Raw genomic sequence first — 19,527 nt, forward strand, 5'->3', positions numbered from 1 at the left:
GAAAAGGGCCGGGAAGCCGCTGAACTCGCGAGAGCGGGGCGGGTCGAGTGCTAGGCTCCGGGGCTCCGTGCGTCGCGTGGCTGGAGAGCGGGGATGCCGCGGACTCACCAGAGGTGGCAGCAACTGGCCGGCTTTACTCCTCAGCCTCTCTCCGAGCCCAGCGTAGGTGGTGGTTTCCCACCGACTTTCTTTCCATTGTGCACCAGCAAGCCCAGGGGTGAAAGGTCACGAAGATGGCGCTGGCTGTTCGTCTTTTACCCCGCTTGCTCTTCTATGGGTCTCTGCCCCACGGAGCCGCCAGACCCCGGACCTCCGGAGCAGCCGACGTGAGGCCGCCGTTGGCTGGACTTTGCTGCTTCTGCCGCCGCCACCACCTGGGCTCGAGAACGGCCCCTTTTCTTTCAGTCACTTGGGTCTCGGCGGCCTCGCCGCTGCCTGCTCTGGGCCCCCAGCGTCCCCGGCTGAGCCCTCCGGGACTGGCCGCAGCCCTCCCTGCTTTCCCGGCCGGCGCTCGGCGCAGCTACAGCACTGAGGAGCAGCCCCAGCAACGCCAGAAAACCAAGATGTTCATTCTGGGCTTCTCCAACCCCATCAACTGGATTCGGACTCGAATTTACGCCTTCCTTATCTGGGCCTATTTCGACAAAGAGTTCAACATCACAGAATTCTCAGAGGGAGCGAAGCAGGTTTGTTTATTTCCCTGTACGCTTCTCGTGCATTCAGCTATTACACGCAAAAGTGTTTAGCAGTGAGGTGTCGTCACTGGCCCCAGATTATCAAACGTGGGTAGTGACCCTTCGGCCACTTCTTGACTTTAAATTTAGCGTGTGCTTCTTTTTCTATGTCGCCGAGGTCCTCCTTGTCGATGGGAGACACTAGGGTGAATTCCTCCAATTACCTTTTCCACTCTTTACAAGTTTTGAATCAGATAGAAATGGATTCAAAGCCCGTTTCTACCGCTTAAAAGTAACGTGGCTTTGTCTTTTCTGAACGTAACTTTCTGCAAAATGAAAAAGACAACGTCTGGCACATTGTAGGTGCTCCATAAATGTGTGCGAAATAAATGAATGAGTGGATGAGACTGTTTTGAAGAGTAAATTTCTAAATGAGATAACATTTCTAAAATGTATAATGTCATTTTGGGTAGAACATCAAAACTTCCTGCCAGCTATTGCCAGAGCTCCTCTGCCCTTTATTCCTCTTTCCCTCATTCCCACCTCTCCCCATCTTACTCCTAAAGAATAACCTAGGGATGAGCAGTTTTCCCCTTTCAAAGGATTTGCTGAGACAGCCCGGTCATTGATAAGTGTATAGCACCCTGAACACTGAGAAAGGGTTTTGGGTGAATCATTTCCCTGACCGTGACAGGTCTGTCCCTCTTCCTGAGTGGCTGGGAATATTCCATCTTACTTTTGCCACATGTAGGTCACTTTGGTTCCTGAGATTTGCAGATTTTGTGTATACATGCATTTTTCTAGGATAAAAGTCCATCTATAACTTCCTTGTGAACCTCTTAGAGAGTTTGTCATTCCCAAACATTTTTGAACTATTGATAAACAATAGCAGTCATGGTTTATTTTGCTGTTCATACCTCCATGTACCTTAAAATTATGTCATCAATGTAATCATTTTACAGTTGATTGTATACTGGTACTGATATATTTACTCCTAATTTATTTCAGGTTATTTCTATAAACATCCGTTTATATTATGTGACTTGTCAGTTATAAATTAAATGTTATTATCAGTGTCAATATAAATTCCTTCCCTGATTCAACAACTCTTGACTGATTTATGTCTTGATTTAAAACTTAAAAAGCAAAGAGAACTTGATTAATAGCATCATAAGGGGTAAACCTCTGCTCATGTCAGTCTCAAAATCTTTTTGTCCATGCAGAGATAAATTTGCATGATCCTGCTATTCTCCACAATGCCCGCTGATGACATGTGAACTTGTCTACCTCATGACACATACATGGCTGAGCTTATTTATGTGTTAATAAGGAATGGAAACCATCTCCCTACCATAGGCAGGAATCAGGCCCTAGTCCCTATTTCCTTTGAACACAGAAGCATGAGATGCTTGTAAGTCTCTCTGATCTTAGAAGTCCTCCAGCTCTCAGCTATTTTAGCCTCTCCCACTTTGCTATTAAGTGGCATCTCCACCCCTTCATCAGCCGGTGTGTATGCAGTTTTGTCTCTTCTAAGCCAATGTCAGTGTATTTAGCTATTCTGATATCCAAAAAGGATGTTGGGTCATCCATGGCATATGTTTGGCAGTTTCCTTAAATTACTGGTTACTAAACGTATCTTTCAGCTCAAACATATTAGTTCTTCAACCCCTAAGATTTAAAAAGACAAGGCTAAAAATCCTCCCTACTAGATGTCATAATGCAACTGTACCTTCCTTTGCATGAATGATTCGAGGGATCAGGAATAACCTGGTCTGGTGCAAAAACATTAGTGTATTTGCTCACATGGGCCCCACTTGCCCTTTCTCCTTAGGCTGACCTCCCAGCAATAAGGTGTTATCTTGGATTGTGAATATCAAGTTACCAATTAAATTGAGTTGTTACAATTTTTTGTTATTTAATTATAGGATATTGAAAATGAAAGGGCACCTTAGGGCTTATCATTCTAGTCTAATCCTCTTTCACAGATGAGAAAATCCAGTTCTAGAAAAGTGAAATGATTGACCCAAGGATGCGTAGCTAGTGACTGCTGAGGTGCACTGTCCTGTGACCACTCCACAAGCAGTCTTGGTTACCCAGAGTCACTAAAGTTGAGACGGTTAAATACAATGTGGGCAAGCATTTTATTTGTCACCTGAGCCTGGAGAATAGGTGACCCAGTGCTGTAAGTGGCTTTATTAGCTCCACAGACCATGCTCTCCATTAATATGTATATATGGCATGCTATCTTCCCTACTACTGCCATCAAACCACTTTCATCACATTTTAGCTTTTTCTGTGAAAGAGAGGGCTATTTCCTAGAAGCCTGTAGGTTAGATGCTCCTTATCAGTCCAGCTTACGACAGTTGCGACACTGCCTCCCCAGATTTAATGCAGACACCAACCCAAGTCCCAGCCTCCCATACTTTTGATCCACTACCTATAAATTGGGGGTTCTCACATGTCCCAATAGTTTGCTAGAATGGCTCACAAAACTCAGGAAAGCACTTTACGTGCTATTTCCAGTTTATTTTAAAGGAAGCACCTAATGGACGAGATGCACATGGCAAGGTATGTGGGAAGGGGTGTGGAGTTCCCATGCCCTCTCCAGGTGTGCCAGTCTTCCCGCATCTCCGAGGGTCACCAACCTGGAACCTCTCCTCCTAATCTTTTCCTTTAGGGATTTTATAGAGGTTCTATTATGTAGGCATGATTAATTAAATCATTGGCCATTGGTAACTAACTCAACCCCAGCACCACGTTCTCCCTGAAAGTCGAGGTGGGGCAGAAAATTCCAAACCTCTAATCACAGCCAGCCCCCATCTTCTAAGAGTCACCTCATTAGCCTGAACTCAGGAATGGTTGAACGGGTTAGGAGCTCTGTACCAGGAACCAGTATATATTTCTTATATCACAGTATCACACCATTGATATCTGCATATTGACAAGTGTTCCCTATTATGGCCCTCAAACCACATTAATCATTTATTCTTTGTCTTCCTGTATTTTGCTTGCACCTTTTAGCTTTTGCTTTGCCAAAGGGGGCTGTTTCCTAGAAGCCTCTTTAGGTTGGACACTCCTATATCATCAAAGCCTCCCTGTATCAGGGCAGCCTCTAAATGGTTCGTTGTTACCGTGTAGGATAATTTGCTCAGGTATAATCTTTCTTGACCACACAGACTAGAGTCTAACCGTTGGGCTTCAATATGATGGTTATAGTCTTTGGTTCTTTTTACCAAAATATTTCCCATCTTCCACACATGAAGGCTTACTATAGTGTGTAAGGGTCTCTGTACCCTGAGTGCCCCTGAGGTGTTTGCAAGGGGTCCTTGAATCCATTTGGACTTGGCGCATTTTCTCAAAATTCAGCTTCACTGTACTAGTTTGTTATGACTGCCATAACAAAATACCACAGACAGGGCAGCCTAAACCTCAGAAATTTATTTTCTCACAGTTCTGGAGGCTCGAAGTCCAAGATCGAGGGGTTGGCAGTTTGATTTCTTCTGAGGCCTCTTTCCACCGCTTACACATGCTGCACACAGTTTTTTCCCTCTGGGCACATGCGCCCCTGGTGTCTCCTTGTGCGTCCAAACTTCCCCTCTCAAGAACACCAGTTAGATTGGATTAGGGATCACCCTCATGTACTTAGTCATCCCTTTAAAGGCCCTATCTCCAAATATGATCACCTTCTGAAGTTCTAGTACTTCAAAATATGAATTTGGGGAGAACACAATTCAGCCCATAGTAATTACGTAATGTTGTCTCTCCGACATGCCTGTGTGTCCTCTTTCTCCTACCAGCTCTTCAGATTCCACCTTGGATGTTACTTCCTTTAGGAAGCCCTCTCTGGTCCTCCCAGACAGGCTTACGTACAGAGCTCTTCTGCATGCTCCCACATCAGCTTGTCCTTACCCCTGTCATAACTCTTGAACTTGTCTGTTTACTTGCCTTCTCCTGCTTACTTGAAGACAGGTCAAGTCTCATGCGCAGTTTCGTCTCTCACTGCTAGGAATGTGGAGGATTGCAAGGGGTTCCCCTCACTTTAAGGTGGCACCTCATACATCACAGTTGAAACCCCGCTCTAGTAGGCTGTACAAACTCGTTATCTTTTCTGCCACTTTCCCAAACCTGCCTTATCTAGCTTAAGGGTTCACACTACATTATTTTGAAAGGAAATGTGTAGGAGGATTTTTATTCAGGCCCCACCGTGTACTCCCTGCATTGTCTTTTGCAGGTCCTGAGAGTGGATACATAATGAGCAGTCTGCCTACTTACTACTGTATAGGTGGGGAGGCCACATGAGAAAAGGAAAGCCAGCCAACTAGGAGTTGTGCCCGACATCTATATCTTAGTGCTTGACATTGGTCATCACCTTTGTCTTAAAATAGTCTTTGTTACACTTAGCTATTTAAGTTTGAGAATTGTACACAGTATGGTATTTTGCATGGTGTTTTGAAATAATAATCACCACCCTCCCTCCACTAACTTTTTTTAAGGCTTTTGCTCACGTGTCCAAGTTGCTGTCGGAGTGTAAATTTGATTTGTTGGAAGAACTTGTGGCCAAAGAGGTAAAATACACTTTTAATTTTCCTTTGAAAATAAATGTATTATTGCCTTGCAATCAAGTGATATGTAGTACATTGTCCTTATATATGCTTAGAAATACTGTGTGCGCCATCAGCCAAAGTAGAGTCCCTGTGTCATTCCTTTTGGGTTACATAAAAGCATAGAATGACTTGCTACTAAGGCAGAAGTAAGGAAATGTGATGTCTCTCAGTTGTTCTTATATTAGACTGTTCTCGTAGAAATTACCTAGTCTAATAACTAAGTGGTTTTCAGCCTTGCTGTTGAAGCTGAGTAAATATGGTAGTAAATTTAAAAAGAGGATTAGAACTCCATGAACAATTTATTGAGCTTCTTGAAAAGCTTTCAGAAACTCAAGAGGTGAATTACAGTTTGCTTTTTCCAAACTTAGGTGCTGCATGTATTGAAAGAAAAGGTTACTTCACTACCTGACAACCATAAAAATGCCCTTGCCGCTGACCTAGATGAAATTGTATACACGTCGACAGGAGACATCTCCATTTACTACGATGAGAAAGGTAATGCTGGGCATAGGCCGCTGTAAATCACAGTTGTCCAGATAAGCTAAACTACTGAGAAATCACAAAATAGCGGGACTTTGGTGGTATAAGTGGATATTTATAGGACTTCAGAGAAAATAATACATTCTCTTTGAAGACCTAGCCCTGGGAGAGTTCAGATACAGTATAGTTTCTTATGCTCTTCTATCCAGAACTTTTCCGTACTGCTCTTTAATTCACAGGAGAGAGCATCATCACTTAAGTTGCTGAAAAGAGTCTGTCTAGGACAAGCTGCTCCTATGTCTCAAACTAAAAATATTTGCGTTTCAGATTTCCTAACTTGAAGGAAACAAATGAGCATTTTAAATGTCCAGCCATATGTTAAATAGAAGGAGTAAAGGAAGAAGTAAATAGTATCAGCCAATGACTGTTTTGAAAGTAAGATTAACTGCAAAACCCCCAAACAGGATTTACCTGCAGACAATGAAAAAAGTTGAAAGCAACTGTAGTGGTGATTGGGTTCATCTTCTTGTCCAGTGCACGCATTTTCCCGGCAGCGTTCCTGAAAATTTACTGATGGATTTATTCCTGCTCCAGATATTTGCGTGTGTACTATGTGCCAGGCATGTAGGAATTTAGCTTTCACTTACACAGGGAATTCTGATTTGAAACATTTGTAAAAGTACTTGTACATATTTTTCATAAATATTTTTCTCCCCTAATATTTTAAATTGCAGGTTAGCACCCCAATCACTACCTGATTTTTACATAAGACATCGTAATCACTAGGCATGGCAAAGTGAATTAGGATGGAACAGAAGTCTTCCTTCTTTCTGGCAGTTGGTGTTAACTACTTAGCAGCAAGGAATGTTTTTCTCCCTAAATTTTGGTTTGACAATAAGTATCTGTTATAATTTCAGAAAATTCCACAAATTGAAAAATAATGTAAGTAGTATACTTAATAAATAGTGTGTACTCACTAAATAGTAGCTGTTACTGCGATTCAGAGAAGAGAGCAAATATGTCATTTGCTCTAAGAGAATTTTCTGAAAATAAAAAGGTAGCAATATAGGTACCTTAAGTTAGACTGGAATAAACACAAAATTTGATCTGTAACAACTGTGTAACTACTGCCAATTTCTATTTCATTTTGGATGCCTGGGTGATAGATGATGGCGATTTGTATTTGTGTGTGTTTGTATGTTTTTTTCTCTAAGGCAGGAAGTTTGTTAGCATCCTGATGTGCTTCTGGTATCTAACCAGTGCCAACATCCCCAGTGAAACTTTGAGTGGAGCCAGAGTGTTCCAGGTTAAGTTGGGGGATCAGAATGTGGAAACCAAACAGCTTCTTAGTGCAAGCTATGAGTAAGTCTAACCCCATTTCATTGTTTCCTTTCTCTAGAAAATGGAAGGTAGCATGAAAGTATGGAATCGAAAGGGAGCTTTAGGAAGAAAGCATTGAAATTTGACAAGTTATTTGTGAAGAGAAAAAGTCATAATGACATACTGGCCATGAAGCAGGCGTGTTCAGAACTTAGAAGGAGGTAATATTTCTGAATGTAATTAAACAGTGTGTCAGCTGTCTGTTGGTGCATTACCAACGCTCCAAAGCTCCGTAGCTTTAAACAGCCCATATATTTTGCCTGCTATTTTACTGCTCGGGAATTTTGGGAAGACTCAGCTCTGGGGTTTTCTCTGCTTCACCTGGCATCATCCCGGGTGATGGGCTGGAGGATTCATTTCCACAATGGCTTCTTCACTGACACATGAGTCACCTTGGTGCTCCTTGGCTTCTCCACATAATGTCTCATTCTACAAGGCCTTTCTTCATGGCGTGGGCTTGTGGTAGTCTAGAGGCAGAAGACAGAAGATGCTAGACCAGTAAAGGGCTATCTGTGCCCGGGGTTGGAACAATATCATTTCTGCCATAGTTCATTTGTCAAAGCAGTCACAGGACTTGCACAGGTAAAAGGGCCGGGAGAGACTCCGCCTCTTTATAGGGCAACAGCAAGGGCACATTGCAGAAGAGCCCTGTGGGTGGGAGATATGTTTATGGCCCTTGTCGGAAAATGAAACCTGCCATAATTGGCACACGCACTGTCCACTCACTGGACATTTATTGACCATCTCCCATTTAGCAAGTACCCTAGAAGGGGTTCAAATACAAAATTAAAGGGTTCCTGCCCTTAAGGAGTACTGTATAGTAGAAGGTTAGCAAATTATTTAAAAGCAGCACTATTTTAAGATAACATTTATAATTAAAGAACACTGTAATCAATACTGACCTTTAGTTCTCCTGATATTCCCTGCTAAGACCATGAGCAGCTCGTAAACTCTGTCACGTTCAAGACTGATCTAATATATATAAACCAGATAACACTAAAATGCTGATTTCATCACCATAGTCCATGTTTCTCCTCATATTAGGCAGATGTTATAGCTAGTATTTAATGACGGATTAATACCCCAGCTTCTCACAGGATTAGCAGATGTGGGCGGTCAGGCCATTAAAAATACTCATTTTAGTTGAGATGTATAAATAATACTTTTGATTTTGTGGGAATATTTTTTGCGAAACTTCTTTTTATTTTGATTTTTATTTACCATTGACCATTAGCTTATTGCCAACAACTGCCTCTGGTATACACTTGCAAATTAGTTATCTAAAGAGTGTTTGGACTGATGTAGGATTCACATTATTTGAAATTTTTTCCCTAGATTTCACAGGGAGTTTACACAAGGAGTAAAGCCTGACTGGACTATTTCACGGATTGATCACTCCAAATTATTAGAATAATCTTTTCTTGGAAAAATCAGCTTATTGGACTTCTAGCAGTGGCTGTGAAAAACTAAGGAAGAAAAAATTTGGATCAGTTGACCTTCACTTAGTCAAGTTTGTGGATTACTTTTGTATCATTATACTCCTTGTAGTGTACTAGCGTGATACAATAAAGCATTCTCACAGATCGTTGTCGCCTTCTAATGAAAGGTCAAAATAAACTGCAACAGCCCATTGCTGGTGTCATATTCACTATCGTTGCTAATGTTACATGTATGTGTATATATATACAAACTAATTTTATAGGTAATGAAGGAGGAATTGAAAAACTACACATTTCTAAATTAATAGTCCTTAAATATTTTATTTGCAGTTAATACATTTAAACCAATAATTCAAATATGAATAAAGTTTTTTTTTAATTTTATTTATTGATTTTTTAGAGAGAGAGAAAGGGAGGGGGAGAGAGAGAAGCCTCAATTTCTTTCCATTTATTGATACATTCATTGGTTGCTTCTTGTATGTGCCCTGACTAGAGATAGAACTCCCACAACCTTGGTCTATGGGGATGATGCTCTAACCAAGTGAGCTGCCCAGCCAGGGCAAGGTTATTTTTAAACATCAGTGCTGCCCTGGCCGGGTTGCTCAGTTGGTGGGAGTGTCATCCTGTACACCAAAAGTTTCCAGGTTCAATTCCCCATCAGGGCAATACCTAGGTTGCAGGTTCCATCCCCGGTTGGGGCACATGCAGGAGGCAACCAATGTTTCTTCCTCTCTCTCTCTCTCTCTCTCCTTCCCTCCTCTCTCTCTAAAAGTATTAAAAACATCACATGAGGATTCAAAAAAAAAATCAGTGTTGCTATTTGATTACCTCTGGTCACTAGCTAGATGAGAAAGAGGAATGGATAGAATTATAGCAGATTGGTCACTGCACAGTGAATTTGAAACTTTTTAAAGTACCAAGAGAAAAAGAAATAAAACAGTCCATCAGCCTGGTAGGTAATATCATCTTATAACATACCTGAATTTGTTTGGAGTCCTAGAAATTGGGAAAGGGGAGATAAAAATAATATAAGAAATGTCAAACTTCACAATTAATTAAAACTATAAACTCACATATCTAAGAAATTCAAGCATATAAAACCTCACTGAGTACATCCTAAAGCATTGAAAACCAGAGAAAATTGTAAAAGCAGCTGGAGAAACAAAAAAACATTCTATACAGAGAATGACTGCATTTTTATTTTTCTTGAACTGCAAGTCAGAAACCTTTGCATGATGCCTTTAAAATGCTGAAAGAAAATAACCTATTGAACAACAATTCTATATTCAGCAAAACTGTCCTTCAGAAAAGGTGAGAGAAGACTTTTTCAAAGACAGTATGAATTGTTGACCTGTTTTATAACAACTGTTAAGGACCAATAGGGCAGAATAGATTCAGAAATGGACCCATACGCATTAGGCAATTGATTGTTTAAGAAATTGCTCACAAGATCATGGAGGCTGGTATGTCCAAAATCTGCAGAACAGGCCAGCCAGCTAGAGACCCAGGGGAGAGATGCAGCAGTTCAAGCTGAAGCAAGTCTGGCAGTATTCCTTCTGGGGGAATTAGTCTTTTCCCATTAAGACCTTGAACTGATTCAAAAAATTCCCAACTAACAAAAGCCCAGATGGCTTCACAGGTGAATTTTACCAAACATTCCAAGAACTAACACCCTCCTCAAACTCATAAAATTCAAGCGGGGAAAAGGCTACCAAACCCATTTTATGAGGCCAACATTATCCTAATTCCAAAACCAGATAAAGACACTACAAAGAAGGAAAATTATAGATCAATATCCACAATGAACATAGATGCTAAAATCCTCAACAAAATATCAGCAAACTGAATACAGCAATGCATCAAAAAGATCATATACCATGATCAAGTGGGATTATTCCAGGGATGCAAGGTTGGTACAACATTCACAAATCAATAAATGTGACTCAGCACATAAACAAAATGAAGGATAACAACCACATGGTCATATCCATAGATGCAGAAAAAGCTTTTGATAAAATCCAGCACCATTTAAAGGAGGGAAAGTCCAAATGATATCAATGTCTATTAATATTGTATTAAGACAACCTGACATTTAGTGCCTCCTGATAGAAGTACACGCTACCACCTGTGATTTACTTTTGTAGTGGGAGGAGGGAAGCAAGTGCATGTGGAAGAAATTAGAGATAGAGAGTGGAAACTAGTAGTCCAGAGGTATTATCACATTTAATCTGCATGTCAGCGATTTTCAACCAGTGTGCCACAAGAATTTTCAAAGCCTGCAATACCTGACTATTTAGGCTGGGGCACTGACTTCTTTTCCCTTAGAATAGCAATAGCCAACATAACAGTAGCTGTCCAGTGTGAATAAATCAAAATTATGCCTATTCTTTTTGTTGTTAAATCAGCAAAAAATATAATATATAAAAAAAAAAATCCAGCACCATTTATGATAAAAACTGTCAGCAAGGTGGGATTAGAGGGAACATACCTCAACATAATAAAGGCCATATATGACAGACCCACTGCCAGCATCATACTTAACAGGCAAAGACACAAGTGTTCCCCTTAAGACTGGGAACAAGACAAGGATGTCCACTTTCACCTCTCTTATTCAACATAGTACTGGAGGTCCTAGGCACAGCAATCAGACAAGAATAAATAAAAAGCATCCAAATTGGACAGGAAGAAGTAAACCTCTTTATTTGCATGTAACATTATACTATACATAGAGAACCCCAAAGCTTCTACCAAGAAACTATAAGAACTGATCAATGAATCCAGCAAAGTAGCAGGATACAAAATTAATATCCAGAAATCAGTTGCATTTTTGTATGCCAATTACAAACTAACATAAAGGGAAATTGAGAAACAATCGCATTCACAATTGCTTCAGAAAGAATAAAATACCTAGGAATAAACCTAACCAAGGATATAATAGACCTGTACTCAGGAAATTATAAGACATTGAAGAAACAAGAAGATACAAGTAAGTGGAAGCACATACCATCCATGTTCATGGATAGGAAAAATTAACATCATTAAAATGTCCATACTACCCAAAACAACCTATAGATTCGAGGTAATTCCTATCAAGATAACAATGACGTATTTCACAGAACTAGAACAAATATTTCAAAAATTTATATAGAACCACAAAAGGCCCTGCATAACAACAGCAATCCTGACAAAGAAGAACAAAGTTGGAGGAATCACACTACCTAATATGAAGCTACACTGCAAGGCCATAGAATTCAAAACAGCATGATACTAATGTAAAAACACATAAATCAATGGAACAGAATACAGAGCCCAGAAATAAACTCACACCTTTACAGTCAATACTCGACAGAGGAAGCAAGCACATACAATGGGCTAAAGATAGTTTATTCAATAAAATGGTGCTGGGAAAATTGGACAGATACATGCAGAAAAAATGAAACTAGACCACCTTCTTATACCACACACAAGAATAAATTCATAATGTTTTAAAGACTTAAATCTTTGACCTAAAACCATAAAAATCTTAGAAGAAAACATAGGCAGCAAAATCTTGGACATTGCTCATAGCAATATTCTATTGGATATATCTTCCATTGCAAGGGAAACAAGAGAAAAAATAAATAAATGGGACTATATCAAACTAAAAAGTTTGTGCACAACAAAGGAAACCAACAAAATAAAAAGACAACCCACAGAATGGGAGAACATATTTGCTGATACATCTGATATGGGGTTAATATGCAAAATTTATTAAAAATTTCAAAACTCAACACCAAAAAAAAAAAAAACCCAATTAAAAAATGGGCAAAGGACCTGAATAGACACTTCTCCAAAGAGGACACACAGATGGCCATTAGACACATGAAAAGATGCTCACTGTCACTAATCACCAGAGAAATGCAAATTAAAACCACAGTGACATATCATCTCACACCTGTCAGAATTGTTATCACCAATAAATCAACAAACAAGTGCTGGTGAGGATGTGGAGAAAGGGGAACACTTTTGCACTGTTGGTGGGAATGCAGACTGGTGCAGCCACTGTGGAAAGTAGTATGGAGATACCTCAAAAAATTAAAAATAGACCTGCCTTTCCACCCAGCTATCCCTCTTCTGGGAATATATCCGAAGGAACCCAAAACGCTAACTCAAAAGAACATAAGCACGCCTATGTTCATTGCAGCATTATTTATAATCGCCAAGATATGGAAGCAGCCCAAGTGTCCATCAGTAGATGAGCGGATAAAACAACTATGGGACATTTACACAATGGAATACTACTTGGCTGTAAAAAGAGAAGAAAATTTTACCCTTTGAGACAGTATGGATGGACCTGGAGAACATTATGCTAAGTGAGATGAGCCAGTCAGAGAAAGACAAATACAATATGATCTCACTTATATGTGGTATCTAATGAACAAACCAAACTAACAAGGAAAATGGGGACAGACTCATAGACGGAGAGCAGAGTGAGAGCTCAATGCGGGGAGATTAAGGGTTTGAGGGATTGAGCAAAAAGAGAAAAGGCTCATGGACATGGACAACAGTGTGGTGATTGCTGTGGGGAGGAGGGTATAAGGGGACTAAATTGTGATGGAAAAAATACAGTAAAGATCCAATTTTAGCCCTGGCTGGTGTGACTCAGTGCATGGAGTACTGCGAGCCAAGGGGTCGCTGGTTTGATTCCTAGTCAGGGTGAGTGCCTGGGTTGTGGGCCAGGTCCCCGGTGGGGCGTGCATGAGAGGCAACCACACACTGATGTGTCTCTCCCTCTCCTTCTCCCTCTCTTCCTCTCTGGCTAAAAATAAAGTGAATAAAAATCTTTAAAAATATTAAATTTAAAAAAAGAAAAGCCCTTCAACTGATTGAATGAAGTCCACTCCTATGATGGTGGGTAATCTGCTTTACTCAAAGCCTGCTGACTCAAAGGTTAATCTCACCTAAAAAGTATCTTCAGAGAAACATCTAAAATAATGTTTCACCAAATATCTGACTTCCATGACCTAGTCAAGTCGACAGATAAAATTAACTACCACAAGTATGATACACAACTATATAATCTCCCCGCAGATTCAATAAGAGTTAACATTTTGCCATATTGCTTCATCTCTACATACACACACAGAGACTAATCTGGTACTAGGTTCTAGAGCGTATGTTGAGGAGGGGTTTCCCCATAATGTCAAGCAATTCTGGGACACCACCTGGGTATCCTACAATGCAACTCAGTTCTAACACTATCTGGAGACAGCATCAGATTCACTGGTTAAAGGTTCAGTCCTACAAGATTCCCCTCTCCCTTCAGATGCCAACCACAAGTCCAGGCCATCACCTGGGCTTCTAACAACTGGCTATAGATTGCAGGTTGCCATGACCTCCCTCCTTTGGTTCCATGAATTTGCTAGAGCAGCCCATAGAACTCAGAGAAACATTCTCCTTACATATTATCCATTTATGTAAAAGGATATAACTCAGGAGCAGCCAGATGGAATAGATGCACAGGGCAAAGCTTCCATGCTCTCTGAGTGTGCCACACCCCACATCTGTGAGTGCACACCAACCTGGAAGCTCTCTGAACTTCATCCTTTTGAGGTTTATGGAAGACTCATTACATAGGTGGTTGGTTTCATTATTGGCTGTTGGCTGTTGATTTAACCATCAGCCCCACTCTCCTCCCCAGATGTCAGGGAGATGGGACTGAAAGTCCCAACACTCAAATCACACATTAGCAACCCACATCCTTAGGTGCTTTTCAAAAGTCACCAGTCACCTCAGGTGTGGTTGAAAGGGGTTGCTATGACTATCAAGACACATTTATTGGTCTTGTCACTTAGGAAGTTCCAAGGGTTTTAGTTCTGTGCCGGAAATGGGTATAAAGGCCACATGCATATTATAAATCACAATATCATACACAGTTTTTATCTAAACCATTTGAAAGTAAGTTTCAGACATACATTATTGTTTTAAGCCACTATGTTTATAGTAATTTGTTACATCAGTAACAGGAAATTACTATACAACATAATCTTTGCATAATGGTTGGCAAAATGATGATTCTCTATACACCTTCTATCTGCATTCTTCTATAAAACAGTGATATTAAAAAATGTCACTGCAAATGCCTCCATTTTAACTATCCAATGTAGTATTAAGAATAGTTGTTATTATTCCTGGGGCTTAAATAGCACCCAGTTTGGCCAGTGGGAGCCCCCACAACCTGTCTGCTTTGACAGGTTGAAGACTAACGTGACCCTGTTATCAGTCCTGAGGCTTCTGCACTTTCTGGCCTAATATATCCCAGGATCTTCTGTCCATTTCCTGCCTCAGCTGAAAAATCAGTGTTTCTCCAAGGAGTCATGATTTTTTTCAGGGCAATTGCTGTACGCTGAATGTCTGTGCCCCTCCCCAAACTCATATGTTAAAATCCTACCTCCTAATGTGATGGGAGGTGGGGCCTTTGGAAGGGACTAAGTCATGAGGGTGAAGCCCTCATGAGGGGGTCTAATGATCATACACACACACACACATACATATAAACATACACCAGAGAGCTTCCTCTCTGCTTCTGCCATGTGATGACACAGTGAGAACACAGCTAACAAGGAAGTGGACCCGCACCAGACACTGAATTTGCTGACACCTCGATGTTGGGCTTCCCAGCCTCTAAAACTATGAGAAACAAATGCTGTTTGAGTTGCCCAGTCTGCAGTGTTTTTGTTATAGCAGCCTGTATGGACTAAGACAGGGATGATGTTTAGATACCAAGATCTGGGCATCTTGAAGCATTTTGACACTTTATGTCTGCAAAAGAATGTTCACATTCATAAATATTTGAGATTTTGGATCATTTACCTAAGGGAACAATGGGAGAGCTAAATGTGGGCTGTTTGCCTTCATTTCCGTCAACCTTGTTAAAAACATCCTTCCCGCATCACTCTTTATGCTCTAACCCAGTTTTCTTTTAGTTGATGGCACAGATCTGTCTCTGTAATATATATTACTATGCAGATTTGTTCCATTACCTGGCTTTCCAACTGAAGCAGGAACTTTTTCTATCTTGGTCCTGGAGCAATATCTGGTACATAGTACAGCTCAGAAAGTATTCGTTGAATGAGAAAATAGATGAGTGAATCTCACTACTATTGAGTTTCCTGTCACATGACAGGAATTTTTCCCTCCTTGCTCTTGATGTGAAGCTCTAGCAAGCTAAACGTGCTTTCTTTTATCAAGTGCAGTCCCCCTCCCAAGAGGTGTGTGGTATTGCTGGATACATGACCTTGCTTTCATGGTCTTATGAAAAGTGTCAATTATCCTAAACACCACACGGTGGAGCTAATTGTGTACTGAATCTAAATCCCAGAATCAGCAGCTAAATTTGCTAAGGTCTCAAGTCACCAAGCAATCATGGGATTACTTTGCTGATTGACAGACTTTTGTAGATGGATGTAGGAAAATGCTCAACCACAACACAAATTTATAAACAAAAGTTGTTGATGTTAAAAGGGTTAAGGGATGGGTCAGATCAGAGGGAATTTCCCCCCACATCTCTTCTCTGATTGCTGGAACCGCAGATGGTGTTACTCAGTTTCTCTGTGATTACTCTCATCCTGAGAAGGCTTTTTCTGGGTGGTGTGGTGCACTAGTCAGGATAGTGTAGATTATTCTCCAATAACCAAGAAAAACATCCAAATCTCAATGGATGGAGGCAAAAAAAAAATACATATACTATATTTTCTGTTCACACTGAATGTCCAATAAGAGACACCTGGGGACTCTGTCGGTGGTATCATCACCCTCCCTCCTGGACACAGCAGATGGGCAGCCACTAACTGACACTATGTCAAGTGAAAAGCACAACTCTGAAGGGTCTCACATGAGTGATTATACATGCTGAACTTGGCAGTTGTACAATTCCCTGGCCAGAACACCACCCTACTCAACCGCAGAGACCCAGGAAATACAATTCAATCATGTAGTTGGAAGGCACAGAGTGAGAAACATTTGGTGAGCAGCAATAATGATTGCCACATGCAGCAAGTAACAATTTCTCTCATCGTAACCCTGGGAATGGCTGTCTTAGAGCCGCTCAGTGCATACCATTGCATCAGAGATGAGGATGCTCAGGAGAGAGAGGGATTTCCTAGAGCTTCGGGTGCTGTGTCACTATTACTGGAGATTTATCGACTACTCTGCCATAGGAGCCTGAAGGTGAGGGTCTTTCTTCCTGTACATCAATGACTGCAGTTGTCTTGAGCCAGTTTTAAATGAAAAAGGCCATAGAACACCTGAATTCCATTCTCTTCATTTAATGAATTCTGCCAAGGTGCATTAAAACTCCCCTTGGATTAATGGGGGTGCCACATGAAATAAAAATTGGTCAGCTAAGACCTCATACACTGTTAATCTTATTATAAATTATTTATTGTTTCAAAATAATAACTTTAAGAAACTTAGATAAGACTTTATGAGAGTACCTAATCTTAGTCATTCAATCTCACAATATAGACAATTATGCAAATGCTTAGTGTGTCATTTAGGATTAGTTCTGACTGCATAAAACAAAAATTTTTTAATCCTGACTTAATATGATTTCTCTTACACATAACAGAATTCCAGAGATAGGAATATTTGGGATAGTATGCCAAATCCACAATGTCTTTGGGGATCCAGGCTTTTTCTAGTCACTGTTTTTCTTTCTTTCCTTTTTTTTTTTTTGGATGTATTTTATTTATTTACTTTAGAGAGAGAGGAAGGGAAGGAGAAAGAGAGAGAAACATCAATGTGTGGTTGCCTCTCGTGCAGCCCCTACTGGGGGCCTGACCTGGCCTACAACACAGGCATGTGCCCTGACTGGGAATTGAACCAGCGACCCTTTGGTTCGCAGGCTGGCGCTTAATCTACTGAGCCACACCCGCCAGGGCACCACTGCCCTTCTTAGGATATAACACATGTCCTCATAGTACAAAATGGCTGCTAGAGCTCCAGTCACTGTATGCATATTCCAGGCAGCAGAATGAAGGAAAGGAAAAAATGGGCAAAGGGTAACACACTGTCTGTCTTTAAAGATGCTCTCCCAGAGGTCATACACTTGTCATTGGATAAGAATTAGTCAAATGGACACAAATAATATTGGAGGGGCATGGAAATATAAATATCGTCTTAGCTGGATATATTTTATTGACTCAAATATAGCTAAGAATCCTAAGCCTAAGGAGAGGAGGAGGCAACTAGCAATCTGAGCTAACTGGGTTACTTGAGTCATGAACCAGTGCAGACTCTAGTAAATACCTGGCAGACTGGCTTTGCTGGCTTCATTAACTGAGAGCTTAACTTGTAAAGACCCTGAAGTCTGCTAATAGTCCTAAGCATTGCCCTAAATGTGATAGAGCTCCTAGAAAAGGATTTTTGGTTTCAGAGTTGTTTAAACATGTTCCAAATAACTCGTCCTGACCTCTGAGAGCTCACCAGCTTTTGTTTACACCACACACATTTCTGCCTGGAGGGCCCTGGCTATAGTTTATCCCTTCTTCAAAAATAGAAACTTCCTCCTGCCTGCCCCCCCCCCCTTATAAACCAATCCGTCTACTGGTCATTCTATAAAAATTTACTTCCTTTACTTAATAAATTACAAATCTGGTTCCGTTTTGTAAGAAGTAGGCAAAGTAGCCCGTGATACTTTTTGCCTTCATGTAAAGAAATCCACCAGGAGCCGTGGAAGAATTAGATAATCAGTTCCTTTCATGAGCCTCTCTTTAGCCTCTGATGTTGTGAGTGCAGTGTAGCTACCGGCAAAGCTTCGTGAGTTTAGCAGAGCTCCCTGCCTGCTCTCCTCCTCCCTGCCCCCTACCCTGGCTTTATCGATTCTCAGAATGTTCACTGCAATATGCACCCCACTCAGGGCAGCTGAAAAGCTCCACTAGAGCAAAGTGGAACTGTGGTTTGGTCTCCCTTCCTTTTAACTTCCTTCTTAATGGCACAGTATTTGAATAGCCCCCATGCTATAGAGAACAGGAAGACAAAATATGGCTATGAAACCGGAAGCAACAAAATCCAAAATTGACTTTAGTAAACAATTCATTACTAGAAAAGAGACTTCCTGTTATTGCTTCCTAAAGAAAAAAAAACCAACTTAAAATTTATAACACATATCAAATCACACATTTTAATCATGATCAAGTACTTCGAGGCAATATTTTTTTCTAGGAAGTAAACCAAGAAGTAGCATTGTCCATACGAAGCCGTTCTGTGGGGCCTCATTGGAATTTTACTTGACTCCCTACCTCCCCTCCCACCATGACTCTCTAACCTCCCATTCTTTCTGCTCCACAGTCACATCAAGATTGTCCATACTTGGCCCTTTTGCAGGAACTATCACTTTGTCAGCTATACACTTTGCTCAGATCTCCAATGGCTGGTCCCTTCTTGTCATTCGGGTTCCAGTTTAAATGCCACCTCCTCTAAGAAGACTCCCTGGTCATCCAATGTGAAGCAGCTTGACCCTATCACTCTCTGTCTGCCACCATGTTTTATTTTTATCATAGTATTTATTGTCACCCCTTAGTTTCTTATTACTTGCTTGCTTGATTGTCTGGCTTCCCTCAGTTGGGATGGGGACTTGCAGTATCAACCTAGTACTTCATCATATCTGGCGAAATATTGTCTACCTCACTGGAGTTCAGTTTAGGGTAGAATTTCTCAATGTCGGCACGATTACAGGTAGGGCCACATTGTTCTTTGTTGTGGGAATTGGTGTTTAACAATATCTTTGGCTTCTACTCGTTAAATGCCCCCTAGTTGTGACAATCAAAACTGTCTCCAGACATTGCCCAAGGCCACGGGGGAAGGAAATCGCGAGCAGCCGAGGAGCACTGGTGTAGGCCGTTGTCCACCGGGGTGCAGCTTTGGTGTTCAGGAGGAGGCGGTATCATCTAATAGTGGTTATCGTTTCTT

General features: G+C 40.9%; 1 protein-coding gene across 3 annotated transcripts; it reads left to right on the forward strand.

Moving 5' to 3' along the window:
- Window positions 1–56: 56 nt before the first annotated feature.
- MAIP1 (matrix AAA peptidase interacting protein 1) lies at window positions 57–8,768 on the forward strand. 3 transcript variants are annotated; one of them, XR_006655988.2, is made up of 5 exons: window positions 57–686; window positions 5,168–5,239; window positions 5,647–5,773; window positions 6,977–7,120; window positions 8,474–8,768. XR_006655988.2 is itself a non-coding variant. In XM_024563958.3 (5 exons), the coding sequence occupies exons 1-5, from the start codon at window positions 234–236 to the stop codon at window positions 8,550–8,552; spliced, it is 879 nt and encodes a 292-aa protein (XP_024419726.2). In that variant the 5' UTR covers window positions 57–233; the 3' UTR covers window positions 8,553–8,768. The 3 variants fall into 3 exon arrangements, 1 of the variants encoding a protein (XP_024419726.2); XR_006655989.2 differs by lacking the exon at window positions 6,977–7,120 and adding an exon at window positions 7,158–7,299; XM_024563958.3 differs by having other exon boundaries at window positions 6,973–7,120.
- The last annotated feature ends 10,759 nt before the right edge of the window (window positions 8,769–19,527 follow it).

The sequence above is a fragment of the Desmodus rotundus genome, chromosome 2 (assembly GCF_022682495.2).
Source record: "Desmodus rotundus isolate HL8 chromosome 2, HLdesRot8A.1, whole genome shotgun sequence".
In the NCBI taxonomy this organism is placed as follows: Eukaryota; Metazoa; Chordata; class Mammalia; order Chiroptera; family Phyllostomidae; genus Desmodus; species Desmodus rotundus.